The sequence below is a fragment of the Tiliqua scincoides genome, chromosome 2, assembly GCF_035046505.1.
Source record: "Tiliqua scincoides isolate rTilSci1 chromosome 2, rTilSci1.hap2, whole genome shotgun sequence".
NCBI classification, from domain to species: Eukaryota; Metazoa; Chordata; class Lepidosauria; order Squamata; family Scincidae; genus Tiliqua; species Tiliqua scincoides.
The window spans coordinates 123,711,294-123,727,390 of NC_089822.1; the positions used below are offsets into that span (position 1 = coordinate 123,711,294).

The following is a 16,097-nucleotide window of genomic DNA, read 5'->3' on the forward strand; positions in this document are numbered from 1 at the left end:
ACTGCCTGTAGTTTGGGCTAACAGGGACTAAACGCGGACACTTGTGGGCTGGGCAAAAATGGGTTCAATAGATTTGCTGCATCTCCCATTGCAGCTTGTCTTGCATTTTAGGAACTAGAGAAATGGCTAGTGGTCTAATAATGTTTAACATTTGTATGGTACCTTCTGGGGGTTCAAAACACATATAAGGTAAGTATATATTATCTCCACATGGCAAGTGGAGGCTAAGGCTAAGGAGAAGTGACTTGGCTAAGGTCATCCAGTCATAATTCAAGGCAGAGGCAAGTTTCAACACAGGGAAGCCCTGACTCACAGCTCAGTCTCTTGGCTTCTGGATACCAGCACCTTTGGAAGTCACCCAACATAAAGGATACAGAGTTGTATGTGACTGCTTGGTCAATGTTCCTTCCAATATTGAAGTAGGCACAGTGGTGGTGATGACCATTTTCTGTCTCTGGACTTCTCTCCTTCCCAAGAGGCAAAAAGAGAGAATCGGAAGTGTCTGGTGTATGACTCTTTCCCAGTGGTTTGGAAGTCAAAATATGAGTTATTAGGGGAATCCCGTATGACAGCAAAGAAGTAGTACCACAGGGCCTGATTAATCCCCCAAATGTGATCTAATCATTAACGCATCAGCAAATGAAGGGATAGAGCATAATTGCTAAATCATAATTTCAAAAAAGTAACAGACACCCATTTATTGGTAGGGAGGGTGCCTTTGGGGCCTCCTCACTCTGGGGGTCCTGAAGTGGTGGATGCTTTCAACATGGTGTCTTAATTTTTCAAGGATCAATTCAGCTGCTTCAAGGCACAATACACAATTTGCAAATCACTGTATCGGAGATGACTTCTCTTCCTGAGAATGTTTCATGCTGTGTATATCAAGATCTAGTGGAGCTCTGTTGTTAAGTGTTCCAAAAGTTCATGTTTTGGAAACCAACACTGAAGCTTCCTCCATACCTTCTATGATGGTATGATGGTCTCTGCAAATGGGAGTACATTCCAAACTAGACGATCAGCTGGCGCAGCAGCCCCTGTGCTGGCAGAGGGTGTTGCAAACGTGCCAGGCCTTCTGCTGGACAGTGCAGGTAAAGTCATCTTGTGTGGTGGAAGGATGGTTTGGAGGCAGTGAGGGGACATTTTGGGATGGGGAGGGCAGAAGGGAAGCGTATCAGGTCCAGGAGGGGGATGGGATTGGCCAGTCACTCAAGCCTCTGTTTTTATCCTTTTTACTATGGTGGCGGTGGGGGGGGACCACCTTCTGGAGCATTTGTTGAGCTCCATGTTCATCGGATTGGGACCTTTCTGGTAGTCTTGCATTCCCCTCAGTCTGCTCTTTGAAACAGACCAAGGCATTCCTACTCATGAGGCACGTTTGCCTGCTCAAACATGCGCATGCTGCTCGTTTCAGTTTCCACAGGGCTCAACACTTGTCAGCTATCAGCTTGTCAGTTTTGCAACGCACCAAAAATCAGGCCGCGACCCACTGTTTGGGAATCACTGCACTAGAGCCAAAAAACCTTCAGTGTTAAACAGGTTCAAGACCCATCAGTACTGTGCAGGTTTCAAAGGCTTATTGGCATAATTGGTGGCACCATAGGGGGACAAAATCCCACATAGAAAACTGCCTTGCCTATCCTTTGCCTTCCTCCTTAGTAGCACAGATTGATGGCTGAGTGCAGTTCCCAACTATACTGCATGTCTTGGCTGCTGGCTAAAACTCAGGCTAAATGTATGTGATTATTCATTTGCATCCGGTCCGTGACTTCTGCTGATAAACTATCCGCTACATTCTGCTTCTTGCCTGGTCCACGTGAGTGGCGGAATGAGGTGGTAGAATGGACTGCACCATTTCAGGATGCAGATAGTAGACTACATGTTGAATGCTCCTCTAACTGAAAACAAAGACCAAAAAACCCCTTCATATGCTGAACCGCCATTTTCTAGTTGCATAGAAGGTTTTCCTTTTTCTTTTACATAGAAGAGCATTCAAAACTGGTATCCGCTACCTGTAGTCTGAAGTGGTGTGGCCCATTCTGCAGTCTCCGTTTACTGCACATGCAGGCCCCACTTCCAAACAGTTAAGTCGGTGCCCTCCAGGTGTCTTTGTATGTTGTGGCTGAGGGGAGAACGAAGGATGGATGAGTTGGAAGCAACAAGAGAGACTCTCAGGTGCCTGTCAAGGTAATAATGTTGCAACCTGGGATTCCAGGAAGTGTCCCTCTCCTTGCAGCTGAAGCTCAGGATTTTTCCTTTCCCCTCCTTTCCTGTATAGTAGTTTGCCTGCTTTTTAGGCTGGGAGGTTATGGAGGATTGCACTTCCCAAAGCAATTCAGGACTGAATACAGTACAGAACGACTGAAGTGTAAATGTGCCTCATTGACAAGGCAATAAGCTGTACCAGGCTGAATACAGATCCTGCATGGTTGCATTGTATGGTTGCACTGTATGGTTGCATTGAAAGGGAGGCAAAAATCAGTGTTTGGCTCTCATTCTGCTGTTTCATTTTCATCTCGGTACTGCCTTGTTTGCTTCTTCTAAATTGCGTGTCTTGCGCTCAGGATACACTGATATCCTCATTATACTGAGGTATAATTATTGGCTTACTTACTCGAACCATCTGGATTGTTTTACTGTATCATTTATTTAGGCACCTGTTAAATACATTTGCATCTGTGCTTGTTGCCTTGAACATGCCAAGGCTCCTGCACCTTAGCAACTCTATAGCAGGCTTAGAAAGATGTTTAGTCTTTCATCACTGTATTTCCATGCCAGGGAAACTTCTCCTATGGAATTTGTGTCATACAGCTATTAAAAACAACTCTTTCTACCTGTGCAAGACAGACCATGTATAATTGTTCTCTCTTCAGAAACATTCTTGCATTCTGAGTAGCACCTAACTGGCTACAACCAAATTCTTAAAATCTTAAATTTGAATGTTAAGGTTCCATATACTTGTAAGTCTTGTTGATATTGTTACTTACCTGTGAATACAGGTGTGCGCCACTTAACAATGGGGATAGGTTCTCCAATCCTCGTTGTTATGTGATTAGGTTGTTAAGCAAACATTAAGCCCAACCTAGTGCCTTTGTTGTGTAAACAGACACACCCTGCCAGAAACTAGCTGCCTGTACAGATAGATTGCGTCTTCTTTGCATTAAGGGCCTTTTTGTTGTGTAAACAGACACTCTGCTGCAGGCTATGGGAGACCTGACTGCCTCATTAAGAGCCTCTGTGTTGTGCTTTGACCACTGTCATATATGTGGTCAGTCATTAATCAGAAGGTTGTTAAGTGGCGCACACCTGTACATGTCATTCACATGCCCCAGTTCCCCACAAGGTGAGGCGTTCCAGGGGAAGCTTTGTAGTGTTCCGTTTCTTTTGTATTAGAAAACACCGGAGATTTATGATATTACAGTATAACATTTGTTTTACTTTGAAAATACTGTATACAAAGTAGAGTATGATGGAGGCAAATAGACTTTTTCAGCAGACAGTTGGGCCCCAGAAGACAGAGCATCTGTCACCCCGAGGATACTTTAGCCAGCTTGAAGCTTCAGACTATCCCCCAGCAGGGAGGTGTGCGTGAGACTGTCTCCAAACTCAGGTGAATATCTAATTCCAAAAGCTGGGGGGAGGTTCCTAGCTATCGGGAAAACCTCTCCTGTCCTTAGTTCCCACTGATGATCTGCTACTCATACTGGACTGTTAGGAATCATACTGGACTCACAGAGAACTATCAGCCTAAAAAAGGATGCTCTCTCAGCATCCTTAGGACAGTCTCTTCCTCAGAAAGGTTTTGCCCACACAGAAAAGTTCTCAGTAATGGCTATAGCTCTTCCTGGAAAAGAAGATAAATCAGATTAACAAAACAAAATTAAACCCATACATGATGATTCATAGAAGATTTGCCTACGTACAAAGGCATTTCTTCTCTTCCAGCCAAGCACTTCAGGTCATGGCAATCAGTTTCCCAACACTAATAAAATTTCCCTCCTCTTCTCTAAACACAACAGTCCCCGTTCAGGCTATTACATGTCAGTACTATATTCAGCATTTAAAAAAAAAAAGGTTTAGACTTTTATCAGTGTTTTTTAGCCATTGTCCCAGTCTCAGGTATACACTTGTTCAGCTCAAGCTTCTTTCTCAAGGTTTGCAAATATGAACTGCAACTTCCTTAACCACGACTCCTCCCCTGTCCTCCCTTATTTTGGCAGTTTTCTAAGAAGAGTGAAGTAATGTGGGTAGGGTGAAGATGCAGAGGATTTCAATTTCAAAAGACATCAGATGTCTTTCTCCACAAAGGAGAAACTCTAATTCATTGTCCTAAGATATTGCTGATGTAGTGTATTGCTGTTGTAGCCTACAACAGCAACTGTAGAGTTCCAGTCCCTATTTGGCTGTAAAGCTTACTAGCTGACTGTGATTAGTCACTCCACAGAACATCTCTGGTTAGGTAGAAGATAAAAGGGGCAAGGAAAGAGACCTGTACAGTACCCAAGAGGACACCCTGGATAAAAATGTGAAATAAATTAATTTCTTTCCAGTTACCTTAAATATCTATTTCACATACACGTTTCCCCATACAGATTCAATTACTTTCTCTTGGTGTACAGAAATCCTTTCCTTGGTCATCCTTTTAAAAAAGAACTTTTTCATTACATTTTTTTTCAATTGCCAAAGTTACTCTTGGTCCTGATGCAAACATTCTAACTGTCCTCAAATATTGGGTATTGGGTCATTACAATACAGGTGTGCACTTACTTAACAAGGGACTGGGGCAATTGCATCTCCTATAGTCTGCAGCAGAGTGCCTGTTTACACAACAGAAAGGCTCGTAATGCAAAGAAGTGTCAATCTATCTCCAGTAGCCTGCTCAGCCAGCTAGTGTCTGGCAGGGAGTGTCTGTTTACACAACAAAGGCAATACAGTGGACTGAATGTTCACTTAATGACCTAACTGCATAATAATGGGGATCCAAGAGCATAACCCCTTGTTAAGTGGCACAAACCTGTATAACAGACTCCATTTAAGTTAGGGTAAAAAATGCCTGGGCTCCTCCAGAGCCATTTCCCTGGATTGCTTTGGGAGCAGGAGTGGGCAGATCAGGCCCAGGAGGACACCTGCTTCCTAGCCTGATCAGCCGACACAGATCAACTGGGGCTTGTATCAGAGATATTGCTGGTGGTGCAGGTCCAAGTTGACTCATTGCAACTACTGGGGCTTACCCAGGAGCAAGGGCACAAATGTCCCCTTGCCCAAGGAGGCCTCCAGCAGCTGGAATTCCCCCAGAAATGCAGCGTAGCCAACTGCTGCATTGCTGCACAGGAATTTAGTTAGGACTGGGCTGTTAATATAGCTTGGCGCAGGACAAAGGGTCTGCTACCTAATATGGATACAGAAAGGGAAAAGCACATTTCAGGTTGACCTGCTAGATACAGTTCAGTTAGGATAGAACTGATGACCTACATAGCTGGAGAACCTTCAAAAGCAGAGTTCTTTGCTTGTTAACCTCCCCTGTTAATCCTGGGGGTGGGGGCCAGGGAGGTGCTGGCAGTGATGTTAATCTGCAGTTTAAATTGATTGATCACTCTTCCTGCTCTTACCTTAATTCTTAAAATGAGACTTTGACTCATTATACACAGTATAATTATTATATACATTATACACATTATACACATTATACACAGTATAGAGATAGGTTAACTGCAAGAAGGGTTAACTGCATACAGCTTGAATGAGTGGAGAGTTTTAACCTCTGATTGTTCTTGTGAAATTTGCAGTATGGTTGGGGAAGGGGAGGGGGGCATTCTGGCAATTTCCAGCAGTCTTGGATGCATATCTCTTAGTCCAGTCTGATTCCAGGACCCCCCAACCTGAAAAAGGTTCATACACATTTGTTGCGGTCACTTATTTCTTTCCCAGACATTTTAATAGGAAGGGGGAGCAAGGAAAGGGATGTATGGAGGAGGGAGGGTGTCAGCTAGAGACTGGCTTTAACTTCTGTCTTAGGAGCAGATCTTTGTTGGTTTTACTCGACTATTATTGAGACAATGAGCAGGAGTTTCCAGAGGCTGGTTTGTGATCTATTAACAAAACATGTTTAATGCAAGCCATGTGTGATGTACAGTAACTCTTCGTCACCAAGATTTGATTCAGCCATCCAGGTGGGAAAATTGCAAGAACCCTCTTGAAGCAGACCAGGGTTGCCAAGCACTCTCTTGAAGTAGAACAGAGAAGCAGACCAGGGTTTTTGTTTTCAGAGATTCTGACACTTCCATCTGAGTACCTCTGAGTATGGGCAAAGTTCTGTCCATTTGTCCCTTTCCCCAAAGGCAGTGTTCATAGATGGGCAGCCTAATCCTAGCAAGCAATGGCTCTTATGGAATAGATGTTTTCTGAATCTATATTATGCTCCACCAAAGCTGGTGGTAGAGATGCAACCAAAAGCACAGGCTATGATCTATAGTTAAAAAAGATATACCTATATCAAAAGGTTTGTGTGATTGGATCATGAATCTCCCGTGTCTCATGTTTCGTCAAATCTAAAAGTGTATTGTAGTGTGTAACACTAGAAGCAACAACAGGGGAAGCTCCTGCTTCATGTCCTACTTGTACATTTCCCAGAGGTAGCTGGTTAGCCAATGTGGGAGATAAGATGTGGACTTGGAGGACCTCTGATCTGCTCTTAAGGTACGAGTAGAGCTGTTTGGAGTACTGTTTGGAGTACAGTTTGGCTGTACTTGTCGTAAGAGGCGACTAAACAGCCACCGGGTAGATGGGACTCGTCAGCCTGGGAAGGCATCTGAGAGAAGGAAAACTCTGATCCCAAACCTCCACTGCCTTGTGGCTACATCCAGTTATGGAAAAGGCTTCAGGAGTCAACCTTGAGGCAAAATCCAGAGCCGGAGTCCCTCACGCAGTTCAGGGCTGAACACAGTCACGTTCTGGCAACTCCTGCAACGCCGTTGGAACCAACCGTATTGGCCTCTGCCTTTCCATTGGACCATTTCAGCGACGTGGAGAGGGGGGATTTGCTGCATGGGTAACAGCCTATCCTCCATATCTACTTTACCCAGGCTTCGCGCACTGGAGAGGACACTCTGTTCCAGAACCACCATTCAGAGCACGATACCATAGTCTGCCGAGACTGAAGGATGCCAACAACAAGAGCTGTTTGGACTTTTTTTTTTTTTGCAGATTTGTTGAATTAAAATGCAAACTGTGGTGTTTTGTGTTTTTATTTCATTACCAAGAAAAGCAAACACCTCCAGGTACAAGAAGGGAGAGCAAGTATGCTTGGTAGCTCACCTCTGATGAGAGCTGCATTGGGAATTTATTTTTAAGGTTTTATTTTTATTAATTTTTCACATTTTTATACTGCCCTTCCTCCAGAGAGCTCAAGGTGGTGTACAAAGTTGCCCCCCTCCTTTTGTCCTCACAACAACCCTGTGAGGTAGGTGAGGCTGAGAGAAAGTGACTGGTCCAAGGTCACCCAGGAAGCTTCATGGCTGAGGGGGGATTTGAATCTGGATCTTCCAGGTCTAAGTCCACCTCCCAAACCACTATACCATCCTGGCTCTCAGGTTGATGTTTTAGGTCGGACATCACTTGTTTTGATGTTCCTTTTTTGATCATGAGGGACATTTGTATGAATGTGGAGTAAAGTTTGATGGTGGGATAAAGTCTACAAACACTGTCTGAACAGCAACAATGTTTTCTTTAAAAAAAAGACTGTTCTCTCCCATACGTTAGTGTGCGTATGTGTTTGTACAACAACAAACTGTTCTATGCATTAAACAACAAGGGGAAAAAAGGTTCTTCTGGTTGTTGTTTTTTTTCCTTTTTCTGATTTTGCATCTCATGATTCTGGCAATTAGCAAGAGGATAAAATTCTGGCTTAGGCCTGTGGTGGTGAGAATGGAGATGAACTCAGAGAGGAGCTGTGGCTAGTCTGTCAGTGTCACTTCGGGTCAGTCCCAAGAGTTGATAGATTGGTGCAATCAATTAATTAATTAAGTGCAGATTAAAATGAGGTTTTCTTCTGGAAGTTTAATCCTAGCTGTCCTTTGAAAGAGAGAGAAAATAAAGACATGAGGACTGTCAGGCGGTTAGCTATGAAATGTGTCTGGGGGCCCTGAAACTGTGCAGTCTGAAAAAGAATGGAGCAAGTCCTAGAGAGGCTCACAAGCAACATAAGTTTTGCCAGATCCCTCTTCTTTTTTTCTGCCTCATGAATAAGCAGGCTAGCCTGTCATGTGGAGTAGTACTAGATTACTTAATAATGGATTCTCAGTTTCCCAGCCACAGGAAGGGCTGCAGCCTGTTGAGTGCAGAAGTGCAACTGGGGAGGAATCCTCCAGTTGTGGATTGGGGATGGGCTTGGTAGTGGAGTACGTGCTTTGCTTGCAGAAAGTCCCAAATTCAATCCTTGGGATCTCTAGATACTGCTGGAAAAGATTCCTGTCTGAAATCCTGGAGGGCTGCCACCAAGTCGACACCTGGAGGGTAGACAATCTGCCTCAGATGGACCAGTGTGATATAGGGCAACTTCATATGTTGGATGGAGATGGACGCCATCCAACCCTATTTGATCAGGTAGAACAAGGGGACCCAACCCCAGCTACACACTCGCACGCAACTTTGAACACTCAGCAGGACTGGAAGGTCTTTGCCAACTTACTAAAAATAAGAACATTATGTAGCCAAATGAGCATCTTGGCGAGAGAACTTCATAAGGAAGGTGCCAGAACATAAAAGGCTAGGTTCTTAATGGATGTTTATGCGTATTTACTTGGAAGTAAGTAAGTCCCACTGAGTGCTGTCTAACTACTGTGCAATGTACATAATGAATGTGTTTGTATTTTCCAAGCTCGAGACTAGTTTAGCTCATGCCCCTTTCATATCTTAACTATTATGTCCTTTTTATCTATGGAATTATCCCTGCAATGTCCCTAAGAATGCCTAATTCATACACGCCCTGATTTTGGGGGACCTGTGAAACTGGTTCATGCTTTGAGTTTGAGCTCATTTATGTAGGTGAGCTCATTAGATCTGTGGTATCCTTGCCTCTGCTCCAACACCTAATGTTATCCTTCCCCTGCCTCTAAGCATGAGGATCATTAACCTGATGGATTGCTGATACAGTGTCCAGGACACCAGAGGAAGTTGATGCAACAGAACTTTACTCAAGGGGATTAACCAGAGGCCAGACTAATTGCATCCAGTAGTCATTTGGGGGGAAAAAGAGACTCTGCTGGATTATTGGTGATACTTCAGGGCCCACTAGGTTCTTTGCTGCTGCTGCTTCTTCTTCTTCTTTTTTAAAAGCAATGCAAGAGGGTTATTTCCTTTTCTCAGATAATAATCCATAGTGACTGCAAGAGGATATATTATCAGGCTAGTATAAAAAAAGGCATCTAAAGTCCCCTTCAGATCCAAATAAAGTGGACATAGTTGATCATAAGGCCTAAATGTTTCTAAAAATGCACTTAACTTCCAGATAGACTTAAAAAAATGTATTTGACAATGCATCAAATGTAATGTGAAAAACCATGAAATGCTATTTAATATTGAGTCAACCGTTCTATAAAGAGAACTTTTGCTCAAAATGTGGGTCACTTGCTGTGGCAGAGGAGGACACGCAACAAGAACCACCCTTCAGCTCATTTTTCTTGCTGGTGCTACCTGTATCATGGTAGCAGTGTTCTTTTGGTGTAGCCTTATTTATACAGGGATACAAGTACTGTATATAGGATAGTATCTGGGGTCTGTACTGGTCCCCAGAGTTAAATATGTGAGGGGTCTCACAAGCCCCCAATAGTTTTCTCATATCTTTTCCCCTTCAACATATCATGAAAGTATGAAAATAATACCAGAATAGATAATTCTTCTTTATCTTAACTGCTGCATCATCATAAAGTAGCTATCATGCTGGGGTCATTTTCAGGCTCTTATTTAGTGGGGGGGGGGAAGGACACATTGGGATTTTAAGATCCGGGGATAAGAAGTTACACCTGGAGCAATCCTTTGCAACTACTGAACATTAATACTAACCCTGCAAGAATTTTAAATTCTCAATGTGTTTGGCTCTTGTTTGTGGGGTAGTGTGTTATTGCATGTGATAATAACCTCAAAGGGCTTTATGTTCTTGAGATGTCAAATACTGGGAAGTGGAAAGCAGAAAAACAATCACGTTTTGTTTGTGTACTTATGCTTTAGCACAAAAACAAAATGAGATTATAAAAAAGAGGGGGAGGAGGATAAAATTCCAGCTACAGGGGAAGGTCATAGAAATGGCAGTGAAACCAAGAGGTGCAGGGCAAATAATGTGGCTGGTGCTGCCTTTTTGTATTCCCGACTACCTTCTGCCAGCCCTTCCATTAGGTGCAGCAGTTGTGCTTTGCTGCTCTGCTCTGGACAGTTCAATGTTGCCATTCCATTCTAAGAATAGTCACAGACCAGGTCTTAAAAACGGCAGGACAACATAGAAAGCACTAGAATGCAATGAGCTGGCAATGATGTGGTTTGGGTTCTCCAGAATAACTGAGTCAACCAATTCAGTTCCAAAGAAAACAGTTGGTACAACCTGGATTGCGCAGTCTCCTCTGAACCAAGTGCATCTTGGTGCCTTGCCAGAAGGTGGCGTTCTCTGACATGCACAGACAGGTCTGGGGTGTCCATTGCAGCTAAACTGTGAGATTATGCTTTGCCTTCTGCTAGGCAGAACTGCCTATGCTAACAGAAGCAGCGAATGCATACTGTATTAACAGACCCATAGAATAATTAACTCCAATTCAGATATCAATGAGAGAGGAATTTGGGAAGCAGGAACCGTATGTATCCCTACTCTTCACCTAGGGGAAAAATGCGCAAAAATGTAGATTTTCCCATGTTACAGGCATGGGACCGTATATCCTTAATCAAAGAACTGTGTGCATCATGTGATTTCATTGTAGTGCAAGATAAAAAAAATTGATTTGGTATTTGGTATAGAACTCAGGAACCTGAGAATCTAGATTCTGTGTTTTGGATTTTTTGGTGGTTTTGTTTTTTTTAAAGCATGTTTCTAGCCCATATGGCAGCAAAGATAATACTTAACATGTATGAACAATATCCAGTGATTTCTATGGACAGGGGAAGGGTTGATTCAGATTTCCAGTGGCATAAGGGCCATGTGTAGGTCACTCCTCATGAGTAGCAGAAGCAGAATAATTGTGTACAGTTACCAGGAATCTACAAATATGTTTATACTGCAGAATCTCTTCAGGTAGCAGTATTCTTCTTTTGTTGGCACAGGATTTAAGTTGCTTTTTAATTTTTTTCTTTTTAATGGCATATGCTCAACCTGGCTACATATAAGGAAACTTGAAAAGTTTTGATCTGGCCTTAGAAACTTTGCTATGAACATGTATACAAGAACTCCTGTGATAGTCACACTGGAGATTTTGCTCCTGTATTTTTTATTTTTGGGGAGAGGATAACTTTATTTATTTACTATAATAAATCTTAAACGTTTTCAAAGTGTATTTAAAAGCCAATATGTATTTCTTGAAAATACATAAAAGCAAAATCCACCTTCATCCAGAGAAATAGCTGTAGGAAATCCATTCCTTAAAATGAAGATGCAACATTATGTTCATGCTCTGGAGAGCTTCACCAGCCAATGTCAGAAGAGCAGGCTACTGTTAAAGGCACAAGAGCAGGTCAGGCTTGCTGTTTTGGTCAGTTGGTAAGGCTGTCAAGAGAAGGGAGTTGGGCCCTCCAGAACTTAATTTCTTTCCCAAAAGGACCTCCAGGGTTTCAGTTGGTCTGTGCTGAAGTCATGTATTGATATCCTCCTTTCTTCCATCATGGAGCTTGAAGGAATGTGCACAGGGCTTTTAGGTGGCCTCCCATCTGAGCACTGACTAGATTCAGCCTTATTTTACTTAGGAAGGTGACAGCATCACATGCTTTCAAACCAGACCCTTTGATGTTACCCCTGCTGAATCAGTGCTCCCAGTCATTACCTGATAGAGAGGGGAATGCATGCTCTACCTGCTCAGGGATACTCTCTTCTATCCTAATATATTGTTTTTCAAGATTGAGCCCTCCTGTTCAAAGATGATACCAGGAATTGACCCTACAGATTAATCCCTGGTACCCCTTAAAGGCAAAATATAAACTAGCAGCCTAGTCCGTATAAGACCTCCGCTCTTTACCATGCACCAGTATGAACGTGACACAGCAACAGAATGAAGAGGGACAGAGAGACTGTAGTAGTCATCTGAGCCTTTCGGTCATGAACAACGATAAGAGTTCTGGCTTAGTCTCCTTTTCCTGGCAGTGCCTTTGGCTTCCAGGCTGAACTGGGACGTTTGAGCTGAGGATGCAGGAAGGAGGCAGGCTTGTGCCAAAGGGCTAAACTCCTGGGAGGAAAAGGTGTGGGCCTCCTGAGTGCAATCAGCACTTCCTTTGCCTGGGACAGGAGGTTAGGTTGGGAACAGAAAGGCCAGTGAGGAGTTCTCAGCACAAGAGCTACACACAAGTGCTGGCATTTCCAAGAAGGAATAGCTCAATCCTAGGGAATGAATGGGATGGATGGGCCTCATTCATCCACAAATACAATTTGGAGTACGAAGTCCTAGTCCATTAAGCAAGTTAGCCAAATCCAGGATCTGATTCTAAGCTAGTGAAGCTCTGGGCAAGTACATTTTTTTGGTGGATGCTCTCAGGTCTGACAACCTTTCAGTTCAGTGGAAATTCTTGGGAGGCCAGTCAGGGTGGTTGTTACTTTAACAAGAGTATTGGTTTGCGTGACATTGCTTTAAACTGCACTGTGAGGCAGCTGTTATCACACTGTAAACTGTTTAGTATGCAGCAGCTTATCCTGTACTGGGAAATGCAAATGTCTAAAAAAAAAAAAAGGTGTGGGCACTTTGGCCTGGCCTGTTTAAAATATTTGCAAAATGTGTGACTCAAGGAAAGTTCCCAGTTATGCTCTTGACAGTCTCACTTCTTCCCAGATCACCTTGTAGCAGTATTTTTGTTTTGTTTTAAGTCATGCATTCCTTCCTCCTGTTCCTGCTTGGACCTGGTTGCCTTTATTGCTTGGGTAACTGTTCCTTAAGAGAGAGGTGCAGCCCAATCCTAGGTGCTTACTCAGAAGAAAATTCTATTGAGTTCAATGGCATTTACTTCAAGTAACTGTGCCTAGGACTGGAGCCTTTTCCTCACTGGGCACAGTGGTCACAGGCAAGTTGCATTGCCCATATTTGTGCCAAGGGCAAAATGCAGATTGTTATAAGCCAGGATGTCTGGGTTTCAGCTCTGAAATGAGTGAAGTAAGAAAAACGAGGAGTACTTTGCAACTTGTACAGTATAATATGCCTTTTCTTTCTGCACTGAATAATTTCAAAACTTCTGCACCCTTCAAATATCTGGGATTAAGGAGGCAGGGCACTGAAGTTAGAGAAGAGTGATTTCCAGACAGGGTCAAGTCCCAGTACCATCTGCTGAGGAATTCAACAATAAGTGTGTTTTGGTCATACTGGGCTGATGATGATCCACTGCAATACTGTACTAACTTTTGCTGGGTTTTTTTTGCAGCAGCAGCAGTAGCTGTGAACATGGTGAACCAACTTCCCCTTCTCCCCCATCTCTCCCAGGAGCTTTCATCAGGAAATGCAGTTTGGCCATTCCTTGCATTTAGGAGGGTCGGGGAAAGGGGCTTGGAACAGTCTCAGTGAAGAGGAAGGAGGGAAAGAGGAGGGAGGAAACGAGGGAGGGGAGAGAAAGGAAGGGTGTGTGTTTTTGCTCAGGCTTAAGAGACATCCAGGTTCTCTATCACAGAGAAGCTTGCAGTTCTTTTCTCCCAGTAAGGATAAAGCAAGAGGACTAGGATGGAGACAAGTTCAAGGGCCACCACCAGCTAAGCAGGGGTCTGAGATGTTGGCTGCAAATTCAGAGTATAGAGCTCCAGGAAATCAGAATCATGAAGGTAAGAGATGATGGACAAAGCTTGAATTTGTTTTGTATTTGTTATCCCCTGGTGACTCCCTGTTAGGAGGAAAGTTACTTCCTTCAGATCAACTCCAGTGGTGATGAATCCATTCTTTTTAGTGTAGAGGAGATGTTATGTGGCAGGATTTTATTGAGGAGTGGGTAGATGGGCTGAAAAGACTTCAGTTGGAAATTTCAGTCTTTGTTCCTGGGAGTACGTCCCACTGAACACAATGGGACATAGTTAATTCTAAGTAGACATACATAGGATTGCTGTCTGGCTAATAAATGGGATGTTGTTGAGATTGGGATTGTGATGGGACTTCTGTTCTTTGAGGGCTTAGTGGGAAGGTGGAGAGATGCTTTCTGCCTCTGTCCAGTGATCTTGGAGGTGTCACTTTTTAAGAAAGCCTAAGACTTTATTTTTTTCAAAGGATGCTGTAGCTACCCTATATGTTCTGTAGGATGCTGGGAGCTTATCTCAAGTTTAGTATGCAGAAATCAGTGTTAACAGCTGCAATCTTAAATGTACTTAGTAGTGAGTAAGTACTTCCATATTCAATGGGACTTCCTTCCATGTAAACTTGCCTAGGATTTGCTCAATGTGCGATTGTTAGAGCTCTCTTTGATCAGAATAAAGGATCCATCTAGTCCAGCATCCTGCTTCCCATGGTGACCAACCAGATGTCTCTGGGAAACCCACAAGCAGGGCATGAAGGCAAGAGCATGTATGACTGTAGACTGCCTTTGAACATGGAGGTTCCTCTTAGCTTTTGGGGTTAATAGCTTTCGATGAACCTATCCTCTGTGCATTTGTCTGTGTCTTTTTAAAAAACCTTCCATAAAAACTTCAAAGGGTGTTGGGGGGTGTCTGAGAGGATTTCTGAGTGCTCCGAATGTTGAACAGTCAGAGGGAGGACTAAGATGGGGTGTGCATGATTTAAAATTGCTTAGTGTTCAAAGCTATTGAACTGGAATGGGTTAACTGTTATGTCTGTCAGAGAAGCTATGTGAAGTGCTATCAGATGCTTGTTGACCACTTTCATTGTGGCATTTATCATAATAAGTCATAGTAGGTATAGCCCCTGGCATGGTTAAACTGTAATGAATGCACTCATAGCCCAGTCCTGTGTGTTTACTCAGGAGCAAGCCTTACTGGATTCAATGATACTTCCTACTTCTGAGTAGGCATGCATAGGGTAGCACTGTTTTGCAATCTCATTACTCTGTGCACATTTAATGTTGAGGATTCTAGTTTGTGTTGATGGTTGTGATTACAGAAGCAGAAAGGTGATAGAGGTGTTTGCAAATGGTGTTTATGTACCTTACTCAGAAGTACGTCCATTATGTTCAGTCTTAGGATGTCAACCTATCTTACTCATGGGAAACAAACACCTCTAGTAATAGTTCAATAGCCTTGCAAATAGGCCCACAGAATTTACTAGCCTGCCAAATTTAAATAGCTTCCCTGCTCGCATGTACCTATATTAATAACTCCTGGTACACGAATGCCCTGAAAAGAAAAGAAAAAGCACAAACTCTCTCTTGCCACCTGATTAAAGGGCTGTAGCTCAGGGCAGATCACCTTCTGTAGACGCAGAAGGTCTCCAACATTCCCTCCCCATCTCTTCTCAGAAGACAGCGTTGCTTTAAGAGTCCACTTGAAATCTCTAATATGCTCCATTATTGGATGAATTGATTATTTACTGAAGTGGGCCTTCAGGCACCTTATAAAGAACATCTTTGAAAATGGTCAGTACTGCAAGCCCTGAACTGTCTCACTTATGTTGGCTTGCATGTTTGGAAGGGAACACCTATCGCCACTAAGTTCCTCTAGGAAACTATAGTAATTTCCTCCCTGCCTTAGTTGATGGTCTGAAATCCAAGCTGGTCAAGTTTCACTTTTGTTTACAGTCATATTAAAAACAACAACCTCCTCCAACCCTTTATGATTGTTTTTAATCCTCACTTGGATGATTAGGTAAGTAGAGTTCTTGTAGTTCTTTTAAGGTATTAAAACCTGTTCTTAAAGGTCTATCATAGAACAAACCAAGATACAAAACCTCAGAAGCAGAGGTGTTTTTTTTTCTGTGGGTAAAATAGAATTATAGCCT

The 16,097-nt window shown here is 43.1% G+C and overlaps 1 protein-coding gene across 2 annotated transcripts in view; it reads left to right on the plus strand.

The window, feature by feature from the left end:
* The window catches only part of TNS2 (tensin 2), a 119,582-nt gene that overhangs the window by 17,328 nt on the left and 86,157 nt on the right, over window positions 1-16,097 (plus strand). Inside the window, exon 1 of one of the 2 annotated variants that reach the window (XM_066613870.1) lies at window positions 13,869-13,981. The exons of the other annotated variant lie outside the window; for it this stretch is intronic. Coding sequence (XP_066469967.1) covers window positions 13,976-13,981 — 6 coding nt within the window. The 5' untranslated portion in view covers window positions 13,869-13,975. Of the gene's footprint in view, window positions 1-13,868; window positions 13,982-16,097 lie in introns of those variants that run through there. 2 annotated transcript variants of the gene reach the window in all.